Source organism: Brienomyrus brachyistius, chromosome 6 (assembly GCF_023856365.1).
Source record: "Brienomyrus brachyistius isolate T26 chromosome 6, BBRACH_0.4, whole genome shotgun sequence".
NCBI lineage: Eukaryota > Metazoa > Chordata > Actinopteri > Osteoglossiformes > Mormyridae > Brienomyrus > Brienomyrus brachyistius.
This window is the reverse complement of record NC_064538.1, coordinates 13,787,862-13,813,392: the sequence shown is the minus strand read 5'-3', so window position 1 is coordinate 13,813,392 and position 25,531 is coordinate 13,787,862. Positions and strand designations below refer to the sequence as shown.

The following is a 25,531-nucleotide window of genomic DNA, read 5'->3' as shown; positions in this document are numbered from 1 at the left end:
TGAGAAAACAAGTCAAAACCATCATCCGTTTATCTTTCTACCCATCGCTAAACCACTAAGAATGACAGGATAAGGCAGCATAACATAATCCTACGTAAATCTTTAAAAAGATCTACAAAAAACAAGAATATTCTGAATCTCTGCAGGTCCACTACTAATGGGCTCAGACACAATGTTGGCATTTCCTAAAACCTGTCGCAAGACAAAATGCACTGACCAGGGGAACACGAGCTTAATAGCTTGGAAAAGTGACACAGAAATGACTGTTTTTTTCCTGTCTCCATATTGTTATTTGCTGTACTGTTCAATGTCACTAGGATCCAGAATAACAGGTCTGTAGTAACAAGGCTTAATTTGTTTATTTTACTGGAAATGGTTGAGCTTTGCCACTTTCCCAGTCCAAATCAAACATGGGTTGGCATGACGATTAATTACATTTCTCCATTTTGTAATTAAAATCGACTGAATGGAGCACACGATGGTCTGTGGGGATCAGAGCAACCAGAGACCATTCTTCAGAGACCCTGAAGGGAAATTATGCATTATCTGGGGGCTTTAAATATACGACTTGTTGACATAATCCATTACAGGGCCACATGTAAGGACCTGATAGTATGAAGTTGCTGCATTGAGAATATACCTAGTTTTACCGCAATAATACGCCTACCACACTGAAGGCCAATCATCAAACCATATTCCATAAACAACACAGGGTCACATGACCCTGGAGCACGAGAAGAGGACAAGGCGGCAGACGAAGAACCCACACACTGTCACACAGTGGGGGCAATTCAGGGACACCAGGAAACCGATATATCAAGAGGAAACCTACGCAAACGTGGCTTAACATTCAAACTCCACAAACATAGAGCAGTGATGGGAATCAAACCCGCGACTCTGGAGATGTGAAGCAGCAGGCACATTGACAACATCACCCAATGGGAACCAAAACTTTGCCTGAAAGTACTTTTTTTTTTTTAAATACTGAAATCACATAAATGTATGTAGAACACAGCAGTTATTTTTGTAGTTTACTACTGTCAGTTTCAGGCCAAAAATCATTTCCTTGGGTCGAATGTGGAGTGAAACAGGGCGATTTTGGAAGTTTTAGGTTATAGAAGGAAGACGTGCCGAGGTAGAGGTGCAAACAATAGCTCCACATCTAGACCAATGGTGAAGCAGTCCTCGAGGGAACCTTATGAATAGTGAAGCACCAATATTATGCGGCTCTCATAGGAGAGACACACAGCAACCTGAGAGCCCCGCACCAGAGGATAAGCCTTGAAACAGTCTCTTTTGGAGGTGATACACTTACCATAAACTTACGTCATTAGCCATAAACAAGAAGGACCTAGCGAGAGGGGGCTCGGTGTCGGACACCCGTTTATGTAAGGTGGCAGCATTGTCGTAACCCCTCCGTCCTTCAGCAGAATATCTCCCGCCTTATTTTCACTGAGCAAAAAAGACGCAAACGTGTTTGACCTTCTTCTTGTACGACCTTCTTCTTGTACGACACCCACTCTGTGCCCACACACAGCACTTCCGGAGAATCGCTCTACCGAGAGGCATTATCACAGGGAAAAAAAACAACATAATGCAATTTGGGACTAATTCATTTTAGAACAATGCAAACGGAAAATAAAGCATAAGTGATGAAGCAGCATGAACATTTCTGTAAGGAGAGGGACAGAGCAACGTCCAGTGGCGAGCTATACAGTCAAACTAGTCACAATAATCACAAACTTAAATCCCGTCCCTTCAGTCCCGCAAGGGGCTGGAACTCAAGACCAGGCCCCGATGCAGCTGCATCCATGCCTCTGTGTCCCCTCTGCCCCTGCTACCAACCACTAGGGGGAGATCCAGGGGTACTGAAAATAGAGGGGATGGGGGAGCCCCCCCCCCCCCAAAAAAAATCAACAAGAACGGCTATCTATTTAGGACTTAACGATGCTGGAAAACACAGATATTTTGGGCTTTGCCGTAACGATTCATAAACGCACATCTCGCTATTTCCCGCATTTATGTCAGCTGCCTTCTTATCTTTCACTACGAATCTGCGCATTACTGACGCCAATTCGCTGTGCATGAATCGCACAAGGACGAAACATATACCTAAGACTGTAGTCATGTACCAGACAAAATCATTTTATCATATGGATCAGTTAAGTAGCCCGCTAAACAGTGTTAGTCTTATGATGAAATGATGAAATCTTTATAACTTCAAAATTAATATCAAACTCCTTCTGAGGCCACTGGAGAGAATCGCCCCACCATCCCAATCCACCATACGGATCTGTTTGCCAGCCCAGCAGCGGCCATTTTCACCATAATCCGATGCATATTGAAGGAGCATTGAAACCAGGTGTCACCACTGGGCAATCTAAGCTATTACCAGAGGCCAGCTTCAAACAGAAGACGCTTCAAAGCCGTCTCCGTTCTCCTCCAAAGCGCGGCCGCTTCCATTTATGTCCAGATTAATTATGTTAATTACAAATTATGTCCTATAAAAAGACAGAACCCTCGATTACTGCTGCACATATAAATTTCTGGCGTCTTACATGGCTAGAAAAGCTATGAGTTGTTTCAGGAATGATGAGCCTGATAATCCTGTGTATTATGGAGGATTTTATTGAGTTACTTGCAAAAGCATGTCATTGGCAAAATGCAACTCATTAGGAAGAGCTCCTTCATTAGGCAATATCATCTGGGCATTTTCTCAGGTGTCTGATGTACACCTTAGCATAGCCATGCAAAGGCCAGAAGACAGACTGCAAACAAGATGACCAAGACTGACAGCAACATGGCAGCATAACCCCCCCTTCAGCTGGTGCCTCTGCAGCTGCTGCTGGTACTAGTGCATCTCTACGATGAAATACCAGCCATGGTGTGAAGAATCTCTATCAACCAGAGCAGGTCTAAGTCACTCCACACATCAGTCACATTCGGGACAGAGGATATGAATGACGTGTTCCTTAATCGTGACATTGGCCAGAGGCACGACGTCAGCTGGGTGAAGATGAACGGCGTGAAGCTGGAGAGCCATCGCCCCCCCCCCACCCAACACGAGCCTCCAGAAGGTAAGTCACCTTGGCTGAGCTACGGCTAAGGTGAAGGATGCAGCTCAGTAATGTATGAGTGAGGAGGGAAGCGCATCGCTAGTGGCTGGGGCTCAGCTACCTTTATGGCACCGCAGGAAAAAGAGGGTGAAATAAATAAGCCGTCCTGCCAGCAGAGCCGCTCGCTTCCCCGGCTAAACCCTTAATCCCTCTCAAGGCCAAAGACACAACACTGACATTTTCTCCAGAGAACAGCAGAAATCACCGAGCACCTTCCATATCCGTGTCTCGCAGCAGGGACGAGCGGGAATGTGTGAGAGGCTGAGGATTAAGGCGTGAGGGGCGGCACTTGCTGCGTCATTCGGAGGAATCCCACATCCCCTGTGACTACCGAGTCTGCCACATTCCCGACAAGGACACCGTGACCTTTTGGAAGCCGCACGAGAGCAGCATGGTGACGTCTTACGGATATTTATCCGTGGCTTCTGCCGCTGGTTTGGAATGACGAGCGGCTTAAATCATCACCCCGGGAGCCACAAGTCAGCGCTGGATCTAAAACACTGGCAGGGAAATGTCAACAGCGCATATCATAAACACTAAGCCAGGCTTCCTCTTTTATGATCTATATTTAATTACGGCCAGGACCGGCACGGCGAGTGCCTGTCAAACCGGAGGGTCCCGGGGACCGGCTTCATTATCCGCCATCTCCATCCAGCGCAGACTGTATGCTTCTTTCCAGCACAGCGCCACAACCCCCACGATCATGGCCAAGCCAAACCGGACAGTAATCTCCGGGGCACGTGTGACTTACCGTTAAAGCAGAGGAGGCCACATCACAGGTGCTGCATGGCGCGCGCACACACACACACACACACGCACGCACGCAGACAGACAGACAGACAGACAGACAGACAGACAGACAGACAGAGACAGACAGACAGACAGACAGAGACAGACAGACAGACAGACAGAGACAGACAGACAGAGACAGACAGACAGAGACAGACAGACAGACAGACAGAGACAGACAGACAGAGACAGACAGACAGACATGCGCTGCCTGTCAGGTGGGAGGGGAGGTGGCCCCATAAGGACACCTGCATCCCATCTTTCAGGAATACCAACGTCCGCTTTAACATGCGCTTGTGGTCGGCTGGGTCGGAATCACATGAACAATCACAGATAGAAGAGTGTTAGTGGCAGGTGCTTCTATCGTCAACAAAACTAAATCACTCAAACTCCAGTATAAGGAACTGGGAAGCGCCTCATAGTGACTGAGGTAAGAAGACTTTCTGGCAGCTACCACTTGCCTCCAGCTTACTCCTTTTCTCAATGAACAAAATACATGAACCATAAACTTCAACTGCTCTGGGCTTAAAACATTGAAAAATATTCAGATTTGTACTTTAATTGGAAGTCTAGGGAGAACAGAATTGACATGGCCTGAAGAGGACCAGGAAATTGCTGATGCTGACACCAGCACTTAATATGTGCTTTGCTAAATCGATGTAATGTTTTAAAAACTACAGCTCTATATTGTGCTGAGGCTTTTTACTTTCAAACTGTTCTCCCTCGATCTTGCTGTAGAGACACATTTAATGGGAAAATTAACTATTTTCCAAGTATAAAAATACAAACATACAGTCATGATCCAAATGTCACTGAATGATACAGAAATCATCATCTTATTGCTTATGAAACCAAATTATGCCTTATTGAGGGGAGGGTCCTGTCCTGTCACACGCGACTAAAATTTTCCCTCCAATTATCACGATATAAACCTAAGAGACAAACAGCAGCCAATCCCATTGTTGAACACACACCAACTTTCATGTCACACACACTACAATGCATGTATAAACATCATATAAAGTTCCATTTAAACACCACAGAGCCTTGACCCAGGAACATGAAACTATGAACAAAGCAAATCAATAAAAAGAACAGGTGTACTGGGGAAGGAATGAGAGGACGAGATGCAGCAGAGCATGGTGCAAGTCGCATACTAACATACACATCAAGGCTGCCTCAATGACTTCAAGAAATGTGAGACTGCCAATGCCCAACAGAAAACACTTCCTGCCACTAGTTTTTGACCTCAGCTGTACTAACAATGCCAAGAAAATGCGACAACAAACCAGCATGACCTGAAGTATCCCCTCGCTTCAACAAATTAATGACACGCAAGACCACTGACGAGCCATTGGATCAGGTGAGCTGAGACTTAAGCGTCAAGAAGCGCCAAGCAGATAATGCCAAAGGCAGAGGGCACAGATAAGCTCTCCCAAATAACAAGCGATTCATAAACGAAGCAAGGAAGCAAAGAGAGAATCCTCAGGAGCCAAATCCAATAAAACAGTGTGTCACTGGCACCCCAGTGCGTACGGGTGCAAGGCGCCTGCCAAGTGGGCTGCAAAGCCCGTATCCGAGGGAAGCCAATCAGAGCGGAGGAGAGAGGCCAGATATACTCACCAGGTCGTGGTTAGTGGAATTGGAATCATCTTCTGGGAAGGGAATGTAAACAGCTAAGGCCACACAGTTGGCAAAAATCGACAGTAATATAAAGATATCAAATGGCCTGAAAAGAAACAGTTAAGGAGAAACTGGAATGGACCCACCACAAAACAAGTACACATGTCAATGAAAAGCAACTTATATATAAAAGATTCATTTATTCCAACAGCCCAAATAACTAAAGCCAGCACTTGGTAGTGCAAGGCAGCGGTGCAGTGATGGGTATATGCGGGTATATAGCGTACACCCACCTCTAAAAATTTTTACCACATACCCACCTAAAATTGCCAGAGGAGCACATATATGCAGTTATACGGTATACCCACCCACAAAGGAACCACTGCGCCTCATGTGCAGGATGTGTTACGGTTTGACTTTTTCCCAGGTAACCTGTGTGTCGCACGTTTCCTTCAGACGGAAACGGGCATCCCCCAACCCCCCAGGTTCTCCTCTGAGGACAGGGAGTCTAAGTCCTAACCCACACAGCATGGGGCCACTGCTGTAGGCACAGGCTACATCAAAAAGCACTCATCAGTTCTGGGGCACACGGGCGATAGAGTCACTTCCAATTCATTTGCAGTATTTAACAGTCATATGAAGCAGTGTCACTTTTTTTAACTGAACAAGCCTGAAGTGACTCATTCTGTTCATTCACATGGCTGATGCAGGAAGGACAGATACTCTGGCATCACTTGGCTTTCAAAACCAATATTTTACTAGATTTTAAACACCTGAATATGATGGACTGTCTTCCCAACACTAATTGCCTGTTATATTGTACAGCCACACAGGCAGACTTGTACTAATATTTCTTTTATAAAAGTTTCTTTTACTATCCTCCTATAGTTGAGTGGAACCTTATAGCATTTTGTGTCCAGGTTGATTTGTTAAGCATTCAAAACAAATCTGTTGGGGGATACAGAGGTATTACAAACCTGATTTTACGTGCATATATGCTATATACATATAAAAGAGTCACAATAAATTAACGTTTCGTTCATAATAAACCCAACTACATGATGTCCTTCTGATTAGTGCTTTCTGAACTTTTTATGTCCACGGATTGGTTCACATTGGACAAAACTTTCACAGACCCGTAAAATGGCCGTGCAGGGGAGGGGGGGGGGGGGTCTGGTGGATCGATCGACGATTTCAGAAATTTAACCGTTTCCATTCTTTTCAGAAGCGAACGGAGCATAATGTAAGGGGGGGGTTGCACAAAAATTGAAAATACATTATTTATTTTTGGAAACCCCCCAGGCCACTGGGACCAGTAGCAGTCTGCGGACTGAAGGTTGAGAACCCCCACTTTAAGTGACACTCATGGCGACACACCCCCGGGGGCTCCCTCGGAGAGCTACCCAGAAGGCAGCCTTAAGAAAAGGATTCTTCCACTCTACTAGACTGATGCAGGCCCTCCGGATGGGGTTGCTGAGGCTCAGACAGAAGAGGGCGCGCTGTGGCCTGCTGTTAGTTCCGCCGCTCGGCTTCTTGCTCTTGGCGTACTGCTGCCTCTTCTTCTGGGACAGCGACGCGACCGGGACGGCACAGCTGGCGCTGGTGCTCATGGTCTGGGCGGCCCGAGCCTGCTTGGCGGCATGGATCGCGGCCTGCCAGGAGAGAGCGGTCGGCGGGGGGCCTGCAGGCCGGTCTGACCAGAGGGTCGGCACGTCACCAGGTATAGGGACTCTAGTGCTGCTGGCATAATTTGCCCCTGAGAGGAAAAAGAAAAGGAAAAGATGCAAAAAAAGGCTATTGATGCAGAGGTCAAACTCAATGGACTCATACATGTTTCGAATGCATCTGAAATACATGATGGCATCTTCCTGCTCCCGGACAACCAGAATTTATTGTCTCTGACAAGCAGCGGATACTAATATGTTATTTTTTTGTCTGAAATGCAGGAGATGTGGGCGGAAGTGCAACGGTCAGTGTAGGATTTATATACGAGTTTTCCTACTCCAGTGCCTTTTTAAAGACAGGCATATTTAAGGATGCACCTTCTTAAGTTCACAAACAAGAATTTCCATCCATCCATCCATCCATTTTCCAAACCGCTTATCCTACTGGGTCGCGGGGGGTCCGGAGCCTATCCCGGAAGTAATGGGCACGAGGCAAAGAACAACCCAGGATGGGGGACCAGCCCATCGCAGCCAACAAGAATTTGCAAAAAACCAAAACCCTCATCTTCTCATACACTAAATTCATTGCATTATTTTTGTCCCCATTTCAGATAGCTGAAATATAGTCTTATTAAACTACACACAAAAAAATGGTGACATGATTATATTGTGACTGCAAACAGATGTAGTCGCTGGGCTAATTGTTGTAAAGGGGGACCTATCATTATTAATTAAGTTAATAACCAGATGCTTCTATCTTAAGTGACTAATGCAGTCTGTCATTTGCATGGGCTAGTTTCTGACTAAATACAACACTGATCAGATTATGTACATGTAACTGCAAGATCCCGAGAAACTTCTAGCAGCATGCATTAAGTCACAGGTTCTCTAGCTACCACAACTTTTTAAAGGATTCCAATTAAAATGTTGCAATTCACATTAATTACACGAGCAAACAGAAAGCATTAACTAAGAAGGATAAAACGTCTGACAGAGCGGTTCTTATGTAATGGTCTCAAAACAGAATCTGTAGGCAAATATGATTTTGCTGCAAAATTTTATACGGTTCTCAAAAGCACCCCGAACGTATTTGCTTGTGGTCCGTTCTTATAGGAAAATTAATACAGTTACCTATAGGAAAGCGTAATAATTTGCCAATGACAGAAACAGCTGTGACATTGCTGAATTGTGACCAATATTAGGTGCATCAGATATCAACAGTTTCCGTGCAACCAGTGAGCTTCTGATGCTCCCACTACATTTGATATCCTTTTAACTCTGAGGGTACAATGAACAGGCAAATAGCTGTCGACGGAATCTGGGAGTAACTTGTTTAATTTGACATGTTATGACACAAAACAGTTTTCCAAGTCAAACCCTACCTAAATTCAGCATGTTTCAATGGGACCCAAGCACAGCCGCTAAAATAAAATAAACTGCGATCATGGACAAATAGGATTTTATAATAGTCAAACCTAAAATGATACCTTTCAGGTATTAAATAGGGACAGGCTTTTCGGCCTGTAAATCATCCATATAATCATTTTGCAATTATATTAGGCCGATACATTTTATGGAAAAAAAAATCCCTTAATGAACAATTATGAAAACGCTGTAATGCGCCCGTCCGATGGTGCGTCTGACCTCGCTAAGAACAGCCGGCACATTGCTAGGTTACTGATTCAATTAATTCTTAAGTGCTTCATTTCTGCGCCACTGTTTCATTGCATCTTATGGAATTATTTCAATCGTAAAATAAAACAAAATCATACATGTATAACTAAAAGAAACACATGACAAGTGACGTCAATTCGCCAGTAGAATTAAGCGTTGCAGGACCGCTCTGACCTTAAATTTAGACTACAAGTTGCCCAAGTTTGCAAATATCGCGAATGGCTTTAAATATTATACTACCTCACCAAATATCTCAAAATGAGACGCGCATCACGGGGAAAACGGTCGTGCTGTTTAAGTTCAGATACATCATCTGTATAAATAAATAAATACATACCTTTCTGCAGACTGTTTCAAGCAAAGGACTCGGATTTGTCCACACTATTTAGAAAATGCATTGCTCTTGCAACAGAAATGACCGGCGTATAGGTCTCAAGCAACGATTTGGGAAATGCATTATCTTTAAAACAGGACTGATTCGTGCGCGTTAATTAAAGCCATATATACCGCAGAATAAAGCGCTGAAGCTACCTCGCCTAATGCTCCCGTTCGCCTATCCTTAGGTAACAGAACGTGTGGGCTTATTCAACACATCGCTGCGATTTATCCAGAGACCAGAAGCTGCTCCTCTGGTCCGATTCTTTTTTCCTCGCGTACAACCTTAAACCATAAAATGCCCAAAATGAAAACCTGGGGCGACAATATTGCAACGCCTCCGTTTTAAATTCGCGCAGATTTAGTGCATTGCATTGTAGGATGTAGTTATTCTTCAGAGTTTCATCTAAAAGATAACGACATCCGGGTGCTGCTTTGACAAGATGGATTTCACACAGTATTAACTCCAAAAGAGGAACGTATGTTAAGGGATTTTATTCCCATGTTTGTAAAAAATCATTTTGTTTCCTTCGAAATTTATTTTTAAACGACAAATCCCGAGTCCATCTTGCACAAACATCACAGAAGCTTCGTCCGCAGAGAGGCATCCGATTCATGAAATAGGTTTTTCTGAGTCAGGTTTTAAGAGAAAAAAAATATTGATTGCGGATTATCTCTCATTTTGATTCAAAGTGAACAAACTACTGATCGGAGCATTAGTCTATGAAGACTACGTGACATATGCACAAGTAACGTAATAATGTGAAACTATATAAGAATTAAATTTGATTTTGTCAGAAAAATCTGTGTATTTGACTAATTAAATGTCAAGTTGAGGCTATATTAAGGAAGAAAAATCGAAAAATTAAAGATTCAGAATCAAAAGAGATAATACATCTCCATCAATCCATATTCCATCCGCTTATCCTAATTCGAGGGGGTGGGGGGGCGGCTTGGAGCTGATTCTGGGCAGTACAGGGCACAGGGCAGGGGTGTAATGCAACTGCTCCAGGTAATGCTTACATATGACCAGACATTTGCTATTTCATTGTAACTTGCTAATTTGACAACAAGTAAGCCTATATACTGACATCCAAATTGGCTTGTACAATCTTGTGTCCTATGCAATAACAAATTCACACCTCAAACTGTAAGCCTAATTTCCTCTCTTTCCAAGACGAGCGCTACAGAAGCGTGTGCTTTCTGGTGTTAAAATTGCTTATAGTCCATTGGGAAGAGTTGAGCTTTCAACTGTTTAATCTCAAAGACATTTTAACAAATGATATATATCTTTCTGTCATACTCCATATAAATAAGTGAACTTGTTTCACATATCAAAGTTGATTTATTTCTAATCAATTTAGTGTTTATTATCAACATCTTAATTGGTGTTGGTTTTCTGAAATGTATAAGTATACATATATCAATATCGTAAAACTGATATATGTCCATTCCTTGTGTGGATGTGAGTATTTAAAATTTGGAGAACACCGAAAAGAGATTTTATACTACTGACCATTAACGTACAATTCGTTCTCAATTTACCATTGTCCTAAATTGAATTTACTAGTTTTGTTTTATTTAGATTATTTATATAAATCGAATTTCTTACCTAAAAGTCTTGGAAGCCCGGTAAGAAATGCAATTCATCTTCTTGCTCGAGAAACTTAACAAGTTTAATATTAACTATTCTGCATGGTAGCGGTACTAATGAAATGGCACGGTGGGTCTTAAGGTACAGGATATTGGATTACCTGCCTGCACTAGATAACGGTTACACAGAGGTAATCCATGATTATTAATCCCTCTCAGGCCCGGGACAAAATTACTTAAACCGGGTCCCCATGACGCGCAACCCCTCCCACCAGGGCCCTCTTCTAGGTCTTCGACAACATCCCCAGTTGCACCCCAAAGATCCCTGAACCTTCTTCACAGAAACAAGGTGTTACAAGCGACCTATGTCAACCGATTGCTAGTCAACGGATTGTTTTCCAGTCCTATATAAGACATGTTAAAAGGTTTTACTTTTTGTTATTATTCTCAACTAAAACAACGGGGCTACAAATTTTGTCGGGGTGGTTTGGCAATAAAAATATTTGAAGCATTTGGAAAATATTTTCATCCTTCCATCTTCTAACCGCTTGGTCGGAACTGGGGGAAATTAATGCTTTCATTAATTATTACAAACTTTGCAAAGTATCACTGTTATCGTGCATCATAGCTTTCATTTAAAAAAATAACAGAAACGCATATTTTAACCACATATTTAAATCGTCACAAAACGTTAATGTGTTGCATATATAGAAATATGGTGATTTTTCTGCTCGAATTAGTAACCTGAATAGGAACTAATTTGACGAAAGTGATCCTATCCGAGGGAAGAAGGACTGGTGTTCATAGAATTCCTTCCGTGTTGCTTCTTGCCCTGGGTTTCAGAACCCAAGATGGAGGCCATCAGTAAAGCTGGGCATCATATGAGTCTAGCAGCACTACAACAGCACGACCCTTACATTAATAAAATCGTCGATGTTACCGGACAGGTAGCACTGTACACCTTTAATTCAAAAACAAATGAATGGGTAAGAACAAGCCTCTTTTGGAACGCGAGCGGCTAGTTAATCTGAATTGCTGTAGCTAATGTTAACTACCTAGCTAGCTTCGCAAAATCCGTTAGTTTTCTCTAATGAAAGTAGGCAGCTACCTGGTTAGTGGCTAGACGACATCGCACTTCTTGATTCTATCAGTTTCTGCGGTCCCCCGGTTTTATTTCCCCCACAGACCTAAATAAATTAACGAACTGTGTGAATAAAATGATGGAGGTCGCCAGTGAAGCTTGGGTAAGCTAACTACTAACAGTTGTGATTTCGGCAAGTTTACTTACTGCCGTTTTGTAGGTAAGTTTTATCAGGAGCATATGTACAAGTCAGCTCTTATCAGTCCCTGCAGTATATCTAGCCGTTATATAATTTTTGTACCAAGTTGATGACATGAATTATAATTCCATTTTTCTGGTTCATCTGTTAGCTGTGAGGTTGGTTTGTTAATGTTAGTCAGTTACATATGGTAATTTATTTGCTTTTTTTTCAGGAAAAAACTGATATTGAAGGCACGTTGTTTGTATATACCAGGTAAGTATTATGACCCGAGTTCTTGCGAAAAATAACCGATTGATGTTTTGAATGGATGTGGGCAGTTTTGCGTTTAATTGTGATGTACAGGAACATGTTCTCCTCTGGACATTTGTTCATATAAATACTGTATATCGTAGAAGTTTTACACTTGTATAAATGGACTTGGCTGCTTTTCGTCTAACTTCATGTGCTCGCCCATGCACGGCGATCGTTTCGCTGGTTTTTTTTATTTCCACGGGAGTCATTAGAAATTGCGAAGTTCTCAATTTAGTATTCGGTAAAAGCTTCAGCAAAGGGCTTAACATTTCAGAAGCTAGTTTTAGATATTATTACAAACTATAAATACTACGCGAGAAAATTTGCTGTTCAAGTGTTTAACTGCCCATAATGCACAAGATGCACATGAGAGAGATTAATTCTCCTTTAAGTCATCTTGTGTGGAATGCTGCTGAAGGTACATAAAGTGGAGCTAATACCGTTTTCAGGTGTAACTAATTCTTGCTCTAGCTTTGAACCTTGTTGGCCTCTCTGCCAGGGTAATTTTCTATATGTGTGACATATTACAGGATAATAGCTGACTGCATTGTTGCATACTCCACGCCTGCTTACGTTTGACTGGACTATAGACACCGTGCTGTCTGCTTACAGGTCTGCCTCGCCTTACCATGGCTTCACCATTATGAATCGACTCAGCATGGAAAATCTAGTGGAGCCCATAAACAAAGACCTGGAGTTTCAACTACAAGACCCCTTTCTCCTCTACAGGAACTCCAACTGTATGTACTGCCTAATTCTGAGAGTCTGTGGGTCTTCTGTCATAATGCATGAAGGTGTAATGACAATATGCCGAAGATTGTGTCAAATGCTTCTTTTTGTGTATAATGATGTGCAATTTAAGAGGCCTGCCAATGCTGTGTGTGACAAGTTACCTATTACATTTAGTTTATCAGTGTCACATAGATAGTGGGATTTATTGATGAATTTCATTCTAAGAATACAGTCTAAGAAATGTGTCGTCAGGGGATTTCGTCATTGTGTGAATATCGAGATGGTATAGACTGCTGCACACCTAGGTTTTATGATGTAGCCTGAATAATGATAAAAAGTACAGTATAGCAAATACATATGCCAGTAACATAGTCATTTATCAAGTGTTGTGTACTGTACGTAACTGAATGTGCTGTAGTTTTATATGACTGGCAGCACAGTTGTTTGTTTTCATCAACATCACCACAAACACGGTAGTAATTAGTTGTGCTGCAACGTTGCATCAGCTACAATGTCAGTAGATGATAGGCCCGTTATGGGACCAGCTGCTATGCAGCACGTCAACACGCTTTGTTCCGCAGTTTTGGTCATAATGGCAGTTATGGCTTTTTCTATTGTCAAAATGTGGCAGAATGTTCAGTGCAGGCTTTTCCCCTGCTATTGCATTTTGTCTGCCAGATTGAAAAGTTTCAGTTCTCCATACCAGAAAGCATCTGGGCTAATCTGACGGCATATTTGTTTATTCCTTAATTGCTGGGCCTTTGTACAGTCACTGAAAGCATTATAGACGAATACTTCGAAATTAAAGAATGATTTTCTGTAGATATGGTGTAAGGAAAATTGTAGTGTCTCCGGTGCAATGATTTATCTTTTTGCTCATGATTCATTTAGTGGAATTTTGTCAGCCTTACATTAAAATGCACATAAATAGTCTTTGTCTGTAGTTGTCTATATAATTAATGAATTCTAAACCGAAGGATTAGGCTGGTTGGGGTTACTTTTAGTTTGAATACTAAACTGTGTGATTACTTATGACTCCAGAAATCCTTTTATTCAGACGTGTGCTAAGTCTCCTCCTTAATGCTCTGGTTTGGCATAAAAGTGGGAAAAACTGTGTTTGTGGCTCTAGTTGGATTATATTTGGTTCCTGAAAGGGGAATGATTGCATCTGTCTCGGACTGTGATGACAGCTCCCCACATCTATATCAGAACCCCCACAACTACACAAGTTTCCCAGCAGGAGAAGGCAGTGTTGTCATTTTTCTCCTGCCAGTTGGTGTGAGTCCACATGGAAAGGAGCTGCCTCGCATCCCTTTCTTTCGGCAGTCCTTCCGCCAATTCTGCTACCCCCGGCTGCATGGCTCTTCTCGCTTAGCGTTTATTTGGCAGCAGACTTCGCCGGCGTGCATTTTAACAGCCGTCGTGTGTCCAGAAGGCACACATTGGTCCGGGAGGGGGGAGGGGGGTGTTCCACCGCATGTTACTGTGGCCGGGTTTTGTCTGGGATTCATCTTTTGTTAAAATGACCTTACTTTCTCTAGCCTCCTCCTTTGAAGTAAAAAGAGGCACAGAGGGTGTCCATGCATCTTCAGAAATCACTTATTCGATTATGGCTAGTGCCATCTGGAACCTGTCCCAGGGGACATGGGGCAAAAGGTTGGCCTTAAGATCACCTGCTGCCAGACCGTATTTGGGCAATTGTGCTTGAAATGCTTGGAGGGGGGATGACGACAACAACAAAAGCCTACAGATTAGGGCAGTTCAGAGTCAGTGGTTCACCTGGATAACATATTTGGAAAGAAACCCACGTGAGGACAAGGAGAGCGCAGAGGAACCATGCGTAAAGTCACACAGTGAGCTGGGCTTGGACTTCAACCAGCGACTGACGAAACGCCATTGCCTTCCTTGCGTGGTGTATGTATTGCACGTATGCATGCAGATGTACCTGATGTATACACATACATGCATATAAAGCGGCAGAGTCGTGCACAAGTTACGAAGTTTTGGCTCAAGGTGGAACTCACCTGTTAACGCGTTGAAAAAACTTCCCAAATCCCTCTCGAAAACAACTTTCCCCTCACACCGGAGGTCGGCCTCCTGGTGCGGAAGCCTGTTAATCAGGAGCAGCTCCATGGAGGGATCCAAAAGACTCATTTCCCAGTCTCCGATAAGCCCCCGGCAGGGGGTAGGTGGGCAGGGGGGTGCCCACTTCAGCAGAGGATTGTCGGCGGAGGTTTAGGCTCCCGTGTGCCGTTACCCGCGCGCGAGCTCGCATTCGGCCGGCGGGCCACGGCGCTCGCTGTCCATGTGGCCTCGCTCCACCGCGGCACCTGTGGATGGAGTAGGAGAAGCAGGCCTGGGCTGAACCACAGCATCCGCCTGAGGGTGGCATCCAGCGTACTTCACATGGCCAGCTTCTGCATCCCTGAGGAGATTTTTGTGTGTAAAAAAAAAAAATGAAGGCCTTGAATTCTGAGCCGTTTTTGGGAAAAAATATTTTTGGAGACAGCAATGATCCCGGTGTCGTCTTCAGTCGAGTGGCGCTGCCTCCGCCGTGGCTGGGTTGTCAGAACAACCGAACCCCTCCCCCCTGCGCGGATTAGCTCCGGCAGCAGCCCCCCGCCCCCTCCGGGGAATGGCACGGGCCGCTTGTCTCTGCTGGTTCGCGCGGGCCGTAGGAGGATGACGAGGCTCTCGGTGCAGAGAGGAGACCGCGTCTGCCACGTCTTTGTGCCGGCCGAGCAGGGAGGGAGACGGGGCTGCTCCCAGCAGAAGCCGTCGCCCGGCAGAACGCCTCCTTCCTGGCCCCCATCTGCCCTCGCTGCTCCCCAGGTGCCGCTGTTGCTAGGTTTCCTACCTGGTTAATTCGAGCACAGCCCGTGTCTGGCCACCGGTCCAGGCTGTATTACGGTCCTCGTCTTCGTTGCTCTTTAGGTTAGAACGCCATGCTCTTTTAAAAATGCGAAGCGGTTTTCTCACCCCTCCACTCTTTGGCTGGGGGTCGGGGCAGGGCAGGCTTTGCATAAGGGGGCCAGTACCCTGCTGGAGGCGGGGGGGCTGTATTGAGCGGGTTGGGTGTCACCCCTCTGCTGGTGTAACAGGCTTATTGGTTCGGGGTAGGTGTCTTCGGGGTAGGTGTCCCCCCTTTGCTGGTGTAACAGCCCTCCTGGGGGGGTGGGCTGGGTATCCCCCCTCTGCTGGTGTAACAGCCCTCCTGGGGGGGTGAGCTGGGTATCCCCCCCTCTGCTGGTGTAACAGCCCTCTGCCCCCCCCACTCACACACACACACACACACACACACCACACACTCAGCCATGCTTCCCTGACTTCCAGGAACTCTCCCCATTTTTTGTGTCTTCTGTTTCTATGCTTTTTGCCTGCTCTGTGCTTTTTGCCTGCTCTCCATAATGCACTTTATGCGTTTGGCACTGCTGCTTTCGTCTCCATACATCCTGAAATCTTGGTTTGTTTTTTTTTTTTCCACCTCTTACATCATGCTGTTGCCGTAGCGGTTGTTTCTGCAGAGGCTGTCTGTTCTTTTCTAATTATGACAGTGTTGCTTTGGATACTTGGTGGTAGCCATGGTTACCAGAGCGGTAAACTGTACCAGAGCTGCCCTCCTTCTCCTGGCTGTCTGAAGGAAGGATTTTTGCATTGCAGATGAGTCACAGACAAAGGAAGGATAGGGACCGTCTCTGCTCTGGGTTTGGCCCCCTGACGGCCACCTTCAGTCGGGTAGCTTACCTGAAGCTGCGTCTATCAAAGTCCCCACTATATTGATTCGCTATCTAGCCCCCCCTCAGTAACTCATGCTGACTCTGGTGCGTGGTGTAAGGCAGCCCTGTGTGCCTGCTCTGATAGCCCATTTTGGGCCATTTTCCCAGTGATGGTCTGTTTGTCAGCAGCTTTGTGGTTTTTAAATCACGTGGGCATACAGTGAATTGCTCTGACCGTCTGCTCAGGGCACTGAGCCCACGGCCAGGCCAGCTACCTTGGGGATAATGTGCAAATTGCCTAATGGAAAGCTAATGTAGCATGCTATTGGGCTTTGTGTCCTGTGAAGAGCACTCCCATCGGAATTGTGGGTAATAGGGCAGCCGTACGGGATTGGAGTCCTGGCTTTGTCACAGCCTCCACCCTCCGCCTCCTATCCCCACCCGATCTGATGTCAGCCTCCGCCCCTCCAGCTCTCTGATTGTTTGCCACACTGGTCACATTGACCACTTCCTGACACGCATCCACTTCGAAGCAGCGGGAGAGGTCACCATCTGCAGAAAAGCCGCTGACCCCCAAGCAGCCCCCTCCGTGCCCCCAGTCCCCAGCCGTCTGTGTCTCTTTTGTTTCTCATCCAATTCTCCTCTGTTGGTTTTTTCTCCCCTGCACTTCAGAGGGTCATTAGGGCACATTGGAATAGCCAAGAGAGGGTCAGCAGGTCGTATCCCTCACTGAGCCCCTTGCTATGGAGGGGGACCCCATGGATGTGATTAAGGATGCCTATAGCCATGCCCATTTTGAAGCTGTTGTCTTAGGCTGTGCTATTTATGACCGTGAGGCGGATGCGGCCGGATCCGCGGCCATCTCCCTGCGAATGCGTTCCTCCCCGAGATCAGCATCACTGCCGTAGAGGATGTGTGGAAAAGCGAGTCTTTACGGGTTTATTTCTGTGAGCTGCTGCTCACCTCTATGTATGAATGTGTTTGCTCCCTCCTGTCGCCACGTGACGTGCCGCTCTGGCTGTGCTCAGCCTCACCCCGACGCTTTCTGTTTATATAAAGTATGTATACATGTGCACGCTCACACACAGAGTAAACATTGTGGTGTCAGGGACACTCTGAAATCAGCCTGTATGAGGTTTGTCATCAGACACGTGTCAAGCTCCTGATGGTGTGTGTGTGTGTGTGTGTGTGTGTGTGTGTGAGATGGTGTGTGTGTGTGTCTTCTAAGGGAGCCACGAGCCATGCCGCTTGCAGCACTGTCCTCCTTAGCTTATCCCAGCCTCCTAACTCTCTGTCCTCTCCCTCATCACAGTGGCCATATACAGCATCTGGTTCTACGACAAAAACGACTGCCAACGGATCGCCCAGCTCATGGCACGGTGAGTAACTTCAGACGGGGGCGCCGTGCCGCCTCCCTCCATCCCTCGTTCTTTCTTGGGTGTAACTTCTTGGCGGAAACACATGCCCAAAACCCTCGTCTGGGCGTGGAGTAGACGATCCCGTGGCCCGTAGGGTGATACGTGAGCCAGCGGTGTGGCCTTGTGTGTTGGCGGCCGGTGACCTTGGAGTGTAGGCGATCCGGGGGGCGGGGCTTGACGCGCAAGAGCTATCTGCATCTCCATAGCAACCGCGTTCTGTACGATTGTGTGCCCAATTCCTGTCATTCCCCCCCCCCCCCCCCCCCCATGTACCAGTGTTGCGTACATGCGTGTATTCGTCCGCTACACAGCTGAACTCCGCTTTTTCATCCTGCCGTTCGCTTAGAGGCGCCAAGTTCTCAGGGTGCGCGTGTCCAAAAAACAGCAGAATGAATCACCGGCTGAATGCGGGACGGCGGCTCGATTGCGGCACTGTCACGCTGCAGAACACCACTGCCACCACGTAACTGCCCCTCCCCCGCCTGTGCAGGTATCTGAGAGTCAGGGACACTTCTCACTCATCAGGTGATGCTCCTAGTGCGGCCCGCATAGTAATTATCACCATGCACTCTCCCTGGTGGCAGTCATCTTTGTTTCACTTTTAATTGGTCGGTAACATGCATCACTGTGTCGGCTGTTTGCACTCTCAGGTTCCTCCCTCCAGACAGGACAGCAGAGGAGTCCATGGTTAGCAGGTCTGCGCTGTGGAATCGTGGTCCTTTTCGGAAACATCAGTTCAGGACGCTTGAGCCCCTAAAATAAGCTCCCTCACAGCCTGCCACCCTCTGTGGGGTTTGTGCACTGTGCCATTGACAGATTCTGTGAAAGCGGCGCATGCACGCATGCAGCATCAAATCTAAAGCTGCTTTGTTCCTCCGGTGTGTCATTTTCGTCGTGTCTGTACTTCAGGTGGAATCCTAAAAGTGAGTGATGGTTATATAAATCTGCAAGATGAGGTCGAATCAGGGGTGTTTTATATGCCTGTCCCTGGGTGACTATGCCCCCGTGCCCCTCCCGTTTGGAGCTCTTTGTGATTTTACTTTGATTCTGATTTTAAACTGACGAGGGTGTCAGGTGACCATCGTGGGGTCTCGTGCAGGAGGGATTCACTACACCGCTAGGTAATTTAAGGAACTTCTCACCTGCTTTAGCTCATGCACGTGTCGAGAAAAGTGAAGGATTTCTCATTTCAGTGTGATAGCTTGAAACTGATTACAACAAAGCTAAAAAATATTTCCCCTGCAGTCCCCCCCCCTCCCCAAAAGCAGTACTTGGTGACATCTATGGGTGCCTTTTGTCTCCTCCTCTCACGGAACTGGGTGTGATTTGTTGCTAAACCACCCACCTCTCACAGGCCTCTCCAGCAGCTGACGTCTGCTGCAACATGGCAGTAGTGGGGGGGTGGGGGGGGGCGGTGGCTCACTCTACACGCAGTGGGGCTACCTGGCCGCCTCTGTCTGCTCGCTCCAGATCTCCATGTGCCTCAAATGTCTGAGCTGCTTCTCCATCTGTATCTCTTACACAGAGCTGCGTGGCCATTAAAATGAGCAAAGCTGCCTATTTGTATCAGAATCTAATTGTACCCAGTGCTGTTTATTCCCGTTTGTATTGGCTTCACTTTAAGGTCAGCAGTACCTTCCTTTCGCCCGTTACGCAGCGGTTAGATGGCACGCCAGCTCCCTCGTATCTGGGTGCGTCTTGGCAGAGTCTGACCTTCGCTAACACGCGTGTCTGCCCCCAGGGTAGTGAAGCAAGAGGCCCTGCAGGCCCAGCAGCCCCCCCAAGACTGCAGTACACTCAGCCGGACCAACGGCTGTGTGGTGGAACGTCCCATCGACATCCTGGAGCTACTCAGCAAGGCCAAGGAGGAGTACCAGAGGGTGAGGCAGACCTGTCCATGGCCTGCAGCAGGGGGGCTCGGCTCCCTGCTGCCTCCTCAGAGCCCCATATTACACTTCAGAGGCTGCGTCATACGGTAGCCCATCATACTGATCACAAAGTGCAGTGGGAAACAGGAAGCGAGGGAGGCAGTGTGACCGTTCACCGTTGTTCGAATGTTATTTGCCGTGTTTGCTGATATTCACTTCTACACGGACAGTGAGCTCAGATGTGTGGAATGAGGAGTCACACCCCCCCCCCCCCCCCACTATAATATTTGTGGCCTGGATTGCCCTTTTTAAATTATAGTTGTATGTACCAGTGAGCCAAAAGATTATGACCACCCTCACATTTTCGATATAATAGACGGAAAAGAGTTTCAATAGATGTTGGAATATTTCTGGTGGAATTTGCTGCCATTCAGGTTGCATCTACAGGGTTCTTCCTGTGTGCTTGTGTGGCTGCCACTTAAATGAACTTGCTCCCAGACGTTTTGACGTGCGATTGGCCACAGCAGGGCAGAAATGTGGTGACCTTTGTTGGATAGTTGGCACCCTGTGATGGTGCAGAGTGAAGAGTCACTCACATCTTCTGTACTCCTCCTCATTCTGCTGCTAATGTTTTCTACAGGAGATTCTGCACCTGTGTCAGCAAATGGGTGTGGCTTAACTCGCCGATTCCTCTAATCAAGAGTGGCATCTACGTACTTTTGGCCATACAGAGTGTGTTTGTATAGGTAGTTTCGGGAATTAAAAGGACAGCGATCGCAACACGGCTCCCAGTGTAGTGATCAGCATGCCATGCAGCTGGAGACAGCCCCGTTTAAAAGCATGAGGCTGCTGTGGATCTTGTGTTGTTGAGGACATGCTTACGAAGATGACATCTCTAGCTGTCATGCTTATAGTAACTCTCAGCATTTCTTACAGGCATAACTACTCATTCCTTCCCATTGGCATTGCTTATAATAGCCATTTCTTCCTGCAGTTCATATCTTGGACTGCAGTTCTGTGTTATGAAGATCGTGATATTTTTTTGGGAAGATTGCCTACATAGAAGGAAGAGTAAATGTAAATTTTAAAACATTTGATTATGTAACAGTGGGTCATGCTGCCATCTAGTGGATATGTAGTAGTTATATCAAAGTGAACTATAATCCTGGATTACTGGAGATTGATCTGCATCTTGAAGGTGAGGAAATCTGTTTTGTTCTGTCCAGGGCCGCGTCTGTGAGTCTGATTTGTTAAGCAGTGAATTGGTGGCGAACCATGACTTGCCAAGGACTGCAGTGGAGCAGGCAGCTGCGATACCACAGCACGAGAAGGTCAGGACTCTCTTCTTCTTTGTAGCCTGTCTGAACCACAGCCTGGTCAGCTTTGTATTCAGAAACTGGTAGTCAAGTCGTGTCTCTCTGAGCTAAAGCTTGATTCCTTGCCAGTCAAGGAGGTGTGGAAGTCTCACCTATAGCATGGAGGATGTCACCTCTGATGGAGTGTGACAGCTGCCATGTTCTCCCCACAGAACTCCCACTCTGGCGTGAAGCAGATCACCGTGGAAGAGCTGTTTGGAAGCTCTTTACCAAAGGAGCAGCCCCCGCTCGGGTTCACCAACCAAGGAATGGCGGAAAAGGGGAAGCGCGACTGCCTCGGCCACACCCTCCCCCTGGAGGCCCCGCTGGTTCCCCATCTGCACACTGACCCTGGGGGGGGCCGCTTGGGCACCACTTCTGCCCTGGCCAACGCTGAGCAGCACCTTGGCTCAACAGAAGCGAAAACCACCCCCAGCTACCCTCTTCGCCCCAGCCCGGTATTCCACTCCGGGGGGCCCGGGGACACCTGTGCCCAGCCGATCTCCCCGCACCTTGTCGGGCTCCCGAGCCCCAAACCCGCCGCTTCCGTGACCCGGCCCACACAGCTGACCTCCGGTACCTCGGCCTACCTGCCTCAGGAGGTCGTCGGGCAGCTCAAGGTAGATGCATTGCCATCAGCTGCCCTCAACAAGCCGCCTTTGGCGCCCAGCTTCCTCCCTTCGCTGCTGGCCACGCCTGAATGCTTCAGGGAGCCCGTGGTCAAGGCCGCGCCCTACAGCACCACACTAGCAGCCCCTGGGCAGGTAAAGCCCCCCTTCACAGTTACTCCGTTTCCATAGTAAGGTCTTGGTATTTGAGTGACTCTCACAGGATTTAAGACCATTGCTAACCCAGCATCTGTGCTTATCTCGTATTTGGGTTTGTTATTTTACCTTTTTTTTTTTTTTTTTTTTTTAACAAATTGTTGTTGACTAGTAATATCTGAGAAGTGATACTTTGAATTTCTTGATCATCGTGGCTGGATATATGAGAAGGTCTTAAGCATGAGCGCAAATTCACCTGTACTTTCTGTGTTTCTTTAACAGAATAAGGATGTTGATATTTTCATGCAGCCTCAAAGTCTGGTGAAAACAATACCAGTAAGTATACTTGACTGGTTTCCTACTACACCTCACAGTAACAGTCATGCCCTAATGGACGGAGCAAAATACACAGATGGTTTGGCAAAAAAGCAGTCAGCCTCAGCTGTGGTTCTGCTGTCTTCCTCTCTACCTACCTCAAGGGGGTCTCTCTGAAGGCGGGGCCAGCCGTGACAGAGGCGGTGCCCTCGCTGCTCCTCTCCCCCAGCGTCTTCCAGAACTCTGCCAAGACGCCTGAAATGGAGAGGAAGCCCGCCGCTCCATCCCCCACCTCACTGCGAGCCAGTGAGCTTTCCACCCACCTCAGCCGGCTCCAGCTTCAGGACACCCTCATTCACCTCATCAAGGTCTGGCTGCCTCATTCAGGGTGCCGTTGGTGATCCGCCTTGTTAACAGCAAGTATGCAATATAACAGGGCCTCATCTGTTATGAGCTGCAAGGTCCTCTTGGTTATAATGTGTTTTATGTCAATTACAGCAGTCGTTCAGTACAGGTCACATGTCTGGACACACCTGCTTTTAATGCATTTGTCGCTATTTTATCTGTATTATTTATCTTGTAGCAATAGGCCTTGAGGCAATGATTCCATACACATTTTGCAATGACCAAGGGAAGTGTAAAATTTTTAAAATAGCTTCCTTTTGCTTCGATGGCAGCATTGCAGACATTCTTTCAAACAGCTTCCAGAAGTATCCACCTGAATAGCTTCTCTCATAGTCCTGAAGGAGTTTTCACAAGTTCTGGGCACAAGTTGGCTGCCTTCCTTTTCTCTTTGATCCAACTCCCCCCAAACCAGCTCTGTAGGGTATAGGTCAGGGAATTGTGGGGGCCAGGTCTCCTGTCACAGCACTCCATCTCTTTCCTTGCCACATATGCATCCAGCTGTGCTTAGGGTCGTTATCTAGGTGATCTATCTAGGGAACTTTCAGTCGCTGTGTCTAGACGTTTGAACGGTGCCGTCCCGTTTTCGTAGCACCTGGGCTTCAGAAAGACATGGCACAGCGCCTTATAAATCCTACTGAATGCCCCCCCACCCAAACCACAGCTACTGCAGCATGAGTATCATGTCTGAATTACTGGCTGCCATGCGTTCTTGTGGAATTACGAATGACAAATGCATGTAGTTAAAACCCCCATGTGAAACACTTGCTGCAATATTCCTGTAAATACGGTCCTGCTTCTCTTCTTTGCAGAATGATTCCACGTTCCTCAGCACCATCCACGAGGCCTATCTCCAGAGTGTCGCTAAGAATCTGAACAACGTCAAGCTATAGGCCACCACATGGACTGTAAGCGGACACACACTTATTTTAGATGCCAGGCACGGCGATGTGAGGTCCCTGACGGACCGTCCAGCTTTCTTCCTCACATATCCAAGGTCCACCAAGCGGCTGCTCGGCCCATACAAGTGGTTGGCACTTGTTGGGTTTTTTTTGTCACACATGATCTGATTGGCTTATGCAGAGAACTCGATGCATTTGCGTTGTAGCCCAATGGCAGCGGCTGACTCCAGAAGGTGTGGGTGCCTTGCAGTAGAAACCTACTGCAGAATCTGTGATGGAGTGACTTCCTGTATCACGTGATCTCGTATAGGAAAAAGCATTTGAAAAAGCATTGCACCACTCTCATGCTGCCTGTTGTGGCCACTTTTAATGTTTGACACTTCTGTCAGTGAGCCCCCCTCTATTCACCAGTAAGTAGCCCTTCTGTGTAGGAGGTCAGTGCTGAGCGGCAGCCTTATTTAATGCCCTGCTCTGTACCAGTGGATCTGGTAAGAGTATAAAAAATACTTCAGTGGACTGTAGAGGTGAAATTTCAAGATCAAGATGTGGGTATAATTGCCCCTCTCCAGTTTGTGACTTGTCCTCTAAGGAGCGGTTTAGTGAAATGTTTGTTTTGTCCACCACACATCTTGCACTGGGTTCCCACCCAGATGCCACCCACCCTCTGGGTCGTGTCCTTCAGCCAACCTGGGTTGTTTCTTGCTGAAACCTCTCGTAGGAAGCATGTTATATTTGAGCATTTCGCTGCCAACAGGGCTCAGCTCGCCGCATACCTTGGCGTCTTGATTTTGCACGATCGAACGCTTCCCTCAAGCAATTTGTGCGTCAGACACAAACTACCTGGTCCGGATACTTATGGTCATATGTTCTTCTGAACTAATCGAAGTTTACCCACTGCTCACAGTCTTCACATCTGCATATGGAAGTGAATGGAAATAATTCTATCTGTAAGGTAATTGTCATTAAAGCAATTTGCATATTGGAGAATGACCTGTTTTGGCTGCAGCCTGATTTTAAGCAAACACAAAAACAGCCAGGTACAGTTTATACTCTCTGTGGCAGAGTAATTAAAATTAGCAGCAACTATGTACGTTACTGGATTTTTGCCATTTTTTTTCCCCCAGAAATACTCGTTTCCCAATTAAGATTTTTTTTAAAAAGTTTATCACCTTGTGCTTAAAAGATCTATGACACGTGCAAGCTTCCACTGTTGTATCATGGTGTACTTGCTGTCTGCTTAAACACATGTTCTCACCTCTGGCATTTTCAGGGTATGAGATGTCTATGAAATCTGGCTTCGTTTTCATGCTTTCGAAGTGGTCACATCAAGGGAAGGTACTTGGCATTTGGGAAGTGATATTCAAATCCAGTGATCACTATTTTTTAAAAGTTGTTTTAAACAGGCATTTCATTTTCTCCTTTGTTGCGTTGAACCTGACCAGCATCTTTGAGTGAATGCATCACTAAAAACAACTTGCACAGTGTTTAGTTCAAGATTAGGTTTTTTTTTTTTTGTGAAGACTTGTTTCCTCCTGTAATAAGGCTCCACTTCAAGAGTCATCGATTCTCCCTTGCTTTTCACGTTGTCTTATTCATCCTGTTTTGTACATTGCAAGTCTATTTTTATAATAAAAATTAAGTGGTGTTTGCA

The 25,531-nt window shown here is 46.3% G+C and overlaps 2 protein-coding genes across 10 annotated transcripts in view; one reads left to right on the top strand and one right to left on the bottom strand.

The window, feature by feature from the left end:
• The window catches only part of LOC125745203 (voltage-dependent L-type calcium channel subunit alpha-1D-like), a 75,406-nt gene extending 59,696 nt beyond the window's left edge, over positions 1–15,710 (bottom strand). For 6 of the 7 annotated variants that reach the window (XM_049017791.1, XM_049017795.1, XM_049017796.1 and 3 more), the window contains exons 1-3: positions 15,165–15,710; positions 6,960–7,284; positions 5,529–5,634 (exon numbers count right to left, since the gene is read on the bottom strand). In XM_049017791.1, the coding sequence (XP_048873748.1) occupies positions 5,529–5,634; positions 6,960–7,284; positions 15,165–15,294 (561 nt within the window). In that variant the 5' untranslated portion in view covers positions 15,295–15,710. Of the gene's footprint in view, positions 1–5,528; positions 5,635–6,959; positions 7,285–9,203; positions 9,743–15,164 lie in introns of those variants that run through there. The other variant, XM_049017797.1, reaches the window with a different exon arrangement.
• dcp1a (decapping mRNA 1A) lies at positions 11,643–25,531 on the top strand. 3 transcript variants are annotated; one of them, XM_049017815.1, is made up of 10 exons: positions 11,643–11,820; positions 12,329–12,369; positions 13,021–13,148; positions 18,169–18,235; positions 20,016–20,154; positions 21,369–21,473; positions 21,671–22,261; positions 22,544–22,597; positions 22,741–22,996; positions 23,791–25,531. In XM_049017815.1, the coding sequence occupies exons 1-9, from the start codon at positions 11,686–11,688 to the stop codon at positions 22,975–22,977; spliced, it is 1,497 nt and encodes a 498-aa protein (XP_048873772.1). In that variant the 5' UTR covers positions 11,643–11,685; the 3' UTR covers positions 22,978–22,996; positions 23,791–25,531. The 3 variants fall into 3 exon arrangements, with proteins under 3 accessions (XP_048873772.1, XP_048873773.1, XP_048873771.1); XM_049017816.1 differs by having other exon boundaries at positions 11,644–11,820; positions 22,741–22,882; positions 23,791–23,879; XM_049017814.1 differs by having other exon boundaries at positions 11,645–11,820; positions 22,741–22,944.

Bases quoted from the DNA above. Each gene is read 5' to 3' on its own strand.
- dcp1a (XM_049017814.1), top strand. From the start codon at position 11,686: ATGGAGGCCATCAGTAAAGCTGGGCATCATATGAGTCTAGCAGCACTA. The intron at 13,149-18,168 runs GTATGTACTGCC...CCCTCATCACAG, and splicing joins CCTCTACAGGAACTCCAACT to TGGCCATATACAGCATCTGG. The intron at 22,598-22,740 runs GTAAGTATACTT...ACCTACCTCAAG, and splicing joins GTCTGGTGAAAACAATACCA to GGGGTCTCTCTGAAGGCGGG.